This window comes from Malurus melanocephalus, unplaced genomic scaffold (genome assembly GCF_030028575.1).
Source record: "Malurus melanocephalus ecotype Western Australia unplaced genomic scaffold, MMel_1.1 scaffold_243, whole genome shotgun sequence".
In the NCBI taxonomy this organism is placed as follows: Eukaryota; Metazoa; Chordata; class Aves; order Passeriformes; family Maluridae; genus Malurus; species Malurus melanocephalus.
The window spans coordinates 255,246-257,039 of NW_026623475.1; the positions used below are offsets into that span (position 1 = coordinate 255,246).

At 58.8% G+C, this 1,794-nt stretch overlaps 1 protein-coding gene across 1 annotated transcript in view; it reads left to right on the forward strand.

Moving 5' to 3' along the window:
• The window catches only part of STRIP1 (striatin interacting protein 1), a 15,037-nt gene that overhangs the window by 10,436 nt on the left and 2,807 nt on the right, over window positions 1-1,794 (forward strand). Inside the window, exons 13-17 of the mRNA XM_057375232.1 lie at window positions 3-157; window positions 264-364; window positions 576-642; window positions 1,353-1,457; window positions 1,640-1,789. Of these exons, the coding sequence (XP_057231215.1) occupies window positions 3-157; window positions 264-364; window positions 576-642; window positions 1,353-1,457; window positions 1,640-1,789 (578 nt within the window). The remainder of the gene's footprint in view (window positions 1-2; window positions 158-263; window positions 365-575; window positions 643-1,352; window positions 1,458-1,639; window positions 1,790-1,794) is intronic.

Here is a 1,794-nt window from a genome sequence, read left to right on the forward strand (position 1 = left end):
CCTCCTGGTACAATCCCTCTGTGCCCCCAGGACCACSGTGCTGCAGAGCATGAAGCTGGGGGTGGATGTCAATCGGCACAAGGAGATCATCGTCAAGGCCATCTCTGCCGTGCTGCTCCTSCTGCTCAAGCACTTCAAGCTCAACCACATCTACCAGGTGAGGTCCAGCCGGGGTCCAGGCTGAGCTCCAGCCATCCCTGYGGGTCTTTGGGCAKGGCAGAACCCCGAATGGGTCCCCATTCACCCACCTTTTTCCTCCCCAGTTTGAGTACATGGCCCAGCACCTGGTCTTTGCMAACTGCATCCCGCTCATCCTCAAGTTCTTCAACCAGAATATCATGTCCTACATCACTGCCAAGAACAGGTAAGGGACGAGGCTGCTCACCTGCGTTCCTGTGGGATGTGGGGAAGGGTCCCTGTTTCCTTGGCAGTGGCTCAGGGATGCCTGGGAAGTTCCCACCACAGCCCATCTCTGGTGGGTGGGAAGTGGGGGCTGTGTTGCCCCCAGGCCAAGGGGGATCTGAGGGAGCAGCACGACCACCCCTCTCCTTCCTCACAACCACCCCTCCCTGCAGCATCTCTGTCCTGGACTATCCGTACTGTGTCGTGCACGAGCTGCCAGAGCTGACGGCAGAGAGCCTGGTGAGTCCTGCTGGGACAGTGCTGGCACCTGGGGTGCTTCCYGGGGGAGTTTGGGGTGCAGGGAGCCAGCAGGGCTTCAGCACCCAGCCTTGGCACTCTCAACTCTCCTGTGCTTGGCCCCTGGTGCCGCTGGGATTTTGAGGGTGGCAGGTGTCCACTGGGATGGAGCGTGTCCAGAGAGGGGAACAGAGCTGGGGAAGGGTCTGGAGCACCAGGGGCAGCTGAGGGAGCTGGAGGGGCTCAGCCTGGAGCAAAGGAGGCTCAGGGGGGACCTTATGGCTCTGCACAACTCTCTGATAGGAGGGGGCAGCTGGGGTGGTCTCTCCCCCCAGGGAACAAGGGACTGGACAAGAGGGAAAGGGCTCAAGCTGTGCYAGGCTGGATATTGGGGAAAATTTCTTTGTGAAAAGGGTGGTCAKRCACTGGTACAGACTGGCCAGGGCAGWGGTGGAGTCACCATCCCTGGAARTGTTCAAAACRTGTGGATGTGGCACTTGGGGACATGGATTAGTGGTGGCCTGGACARTGTTGGGGGTACAGTTGAACTCGATGATCCCAGAGAGTTTTTCCAATCTTAGCAATTCCATGACTGGATGATTCCATGCCCASATGCTGTGCTGTCCCCTTTGGACGTGGCTCCTCAGACCACCACAGCTTCTCCCCATCCCTGCTCCAATCCTTTTCCTGACCCTTCATCTCCTTCCCCACAGGAAGCTGGAGACAACAACCAGTTCTGCTGGCGGAACCTCTTCTCCTGCATCAACCTCCTGCGCATCCTGAACAAGCTGACCAAGTGGAAGCATTCCCGCACCATGGTGAGGGCTGGGGATGTTTGGGCTGGSAATGTCCTGGACCAGGACCTCACTGGCAGCCTGGACTGGGGATACCTTGGGACAATGCAGCTCTTGGTGGGGAGTGAGGAGCGAGCAGGGGGAACAGAGGAGGGGGTTGGTACAGGAATCCCTCATAGTGGGGATCTGGGGGCTGTTCCTGGCAGATGCTGGTCGTGTTCAAGTCGGCGCCCATCCTGAAGCGGGCCCTGAAGGTGAAGCAGGCCATGATGCAGCTCTACGTGCTGAAGCTGCTCAAGGTGCAGACCAAGTACCTGGGCCGGCAGTGGAGGAAGAGCAACATGAAAACCATGTCTGCCAT